The sequence below is a fragment of the Seriola dumerili genome, unplaced genomic scaffold, assembly GCF_002260705.1.
Source record: "Seriola dumerili isolate Sdu_G_001 unplaced genomic scaffold, Sdu_1.0 BDQW01000138.1, whole genome shotgun sequence".
Lineage (NCBI taxonomy): Eukaryota > Metazoa > Chordata > Actinopteri > Carangiformes > Carangidae > Seriola > Seriola dumerili.
The window spans coordinates 16499967-16501537 of record NW_019174393.1 but is presented as its reverse complement, the minus strand read 5'-3'; the positions used below and the strand labels follow the sequence as shown (position 1 = coordinate 16501537).

General features: G+C 42.3%; 1 protein-coding gene and 1 long non-coding RNA gene across 2 annotated transcripts in view; both read left to right on the top strand.

Moving 5' to 3' along the window:
* The window catches only part of LOC111224615 (angiopoietin-4-like), a 2976-nt gene extending 2626 nt beyond the window's left edge, over positions 1 to 350 (top strand). The window contains exon 6 of the mRNA XM_022749166.1: positions 304 to 350. Within this exon, the coding sequence (XP_022604887.1) occupies positions 304 to 350 (47 nt within the window). The remainder of the gene's footprint in view (positions 1 to 303) is intronic.
* Positions 351 to 814: 464 nt separating this feature from the next.
* On the top strand, positions 815 to 1325 carry LOC111224509. Its single transcript, XR_002665228.1, has 3 exons — positions 815 to 906; positions 1088 to 1109; positions 1238 to 1325. It is a non-coding gene; the product is annotated as an uncharacterized LOC111224509 (long non-coding RNA).
* Positions 1326 to 1571: the final 246 nt, after the last annotated feature.

The following is a 1571-nucleotide window of genomic DNA, read 5'->3' as shown; positions in this document are numbered from 1 at the left end:
GGGCTTTTTATGCCTTTATTGATAGTGCAGTAGAGAGAGACAGGAAATGGGGCCAGCTGCAGCGAGGACTGTAGCCTCTACACATGGGGCGCCTGCTTTACGCCACACGATGCCCCTCAAATTTCTTTTTAACGTGTGTGTGGTTTATGCCAGGATGTACACCCACCATGGCTGAGGTAAAAAAAAAAAGAAAAAAAGGAAAGAGGTGTATATGACCTCTCATCCTGGTTAAGTGGTTGCACCTGAGGAGGGCGGTTCCTTTCCAGGCAGGAGTGGTTCATCTATCCTCCCTCCCTGCCTCAGGTGTGATCATGAGACTCCTGATTGGAGACTTCTTCACAGCCTTGTGAATAAAAACTCATAGTATTTCCAGAAACGGTCTTATTACCAACTGGGCTTCAGTGTGGAAGTTTTATGGTAATATTCCCTTCTCTCAGTCTGCCTCATCTGATTCTGCTTTGGTTAGTGATTTCCTGCATCTCCCAGGTTGAAGCAGGTGTCAGTTTAGTCAGTGGGAAAAGGTGCTCTTCCTGTTGTGGAGTCTGAGCTGAGATTCAAGGTTCACTGAACATGCAGGTGAGTGTTTGTGCTTATTGATTTTAATGGTTGTATTTTACACTTAAATCTTTTGAAAGTGAAGGAAGGTTGAAATGTCTGCTTTGTCTCATTTGTCAGTCTCCTTATGAGGGCTGAGTTGTAAACTTCAGTTTTCAATTAACATTGAAAGAAGTAATATTGTTGTACATGCTGAGGGTTGATTAAAAAGTTGTTAAAGATATTTTAAGATATCTGATTGGGACCAAAATGTGACTTTTAAACTGTGAAACTCAGGTGAAAATGAAGAGTCTGGTTGGATACTTTGGGCTCATCTTGGCTTTTCTCTTCAGCTGCACAGGACAGGCTGAGGTAAAAATCAAAACTACAGAAACCTCCCCTCACATCAATGTCTTCTTCTGTACTTGCATGAGTGTAAATCAGATAAAAACATAATGTCTTCTCTCAAGCTCTGGTTGCAATGTCTACCTGTAAGTTGTGTATTTTCACTGCATCAAGTCTCACTTTAAAACTTTCTCTGTGGCGTTGCTAGGGACAGCGGACAGGAGGTCGAGGTACAGAGCATGTTGTTATTGCTTACACTTTACAATTCCATATACTTTACATTAGGAATGTACCTTGTACCACTTTCATATTGACTGTGGCTCATCCTCTTTGTTTTCTCTTGTCATGTACATCTAAGGAACAGACTGCACACAGATCAAGACTCGCTCACCACAAGCATCCAGTGGAGTTTATGCAGTCCAGCCTCCTGGAGTCAAGAAGCCATTCATGGTAATGAATGTGGCATGTTGTGTACAAAGCAATTTGTACTTTAACTAACATTTTGCTAAGCCCTGCCTCCTGCTATGCCTGAGGCTTTCTGGTGGCACACACACAGTTTACCATGACAAAGGTGGCAGATTTCTCCCTCTGAATCTGTTGTTGCTGCCATTTGTATTTAATATGCATGTCAGAAATCAGCCCAACATGTCACTTAACACGTCATGTGATCCTTTCCAAAGCCCTGTAGAACA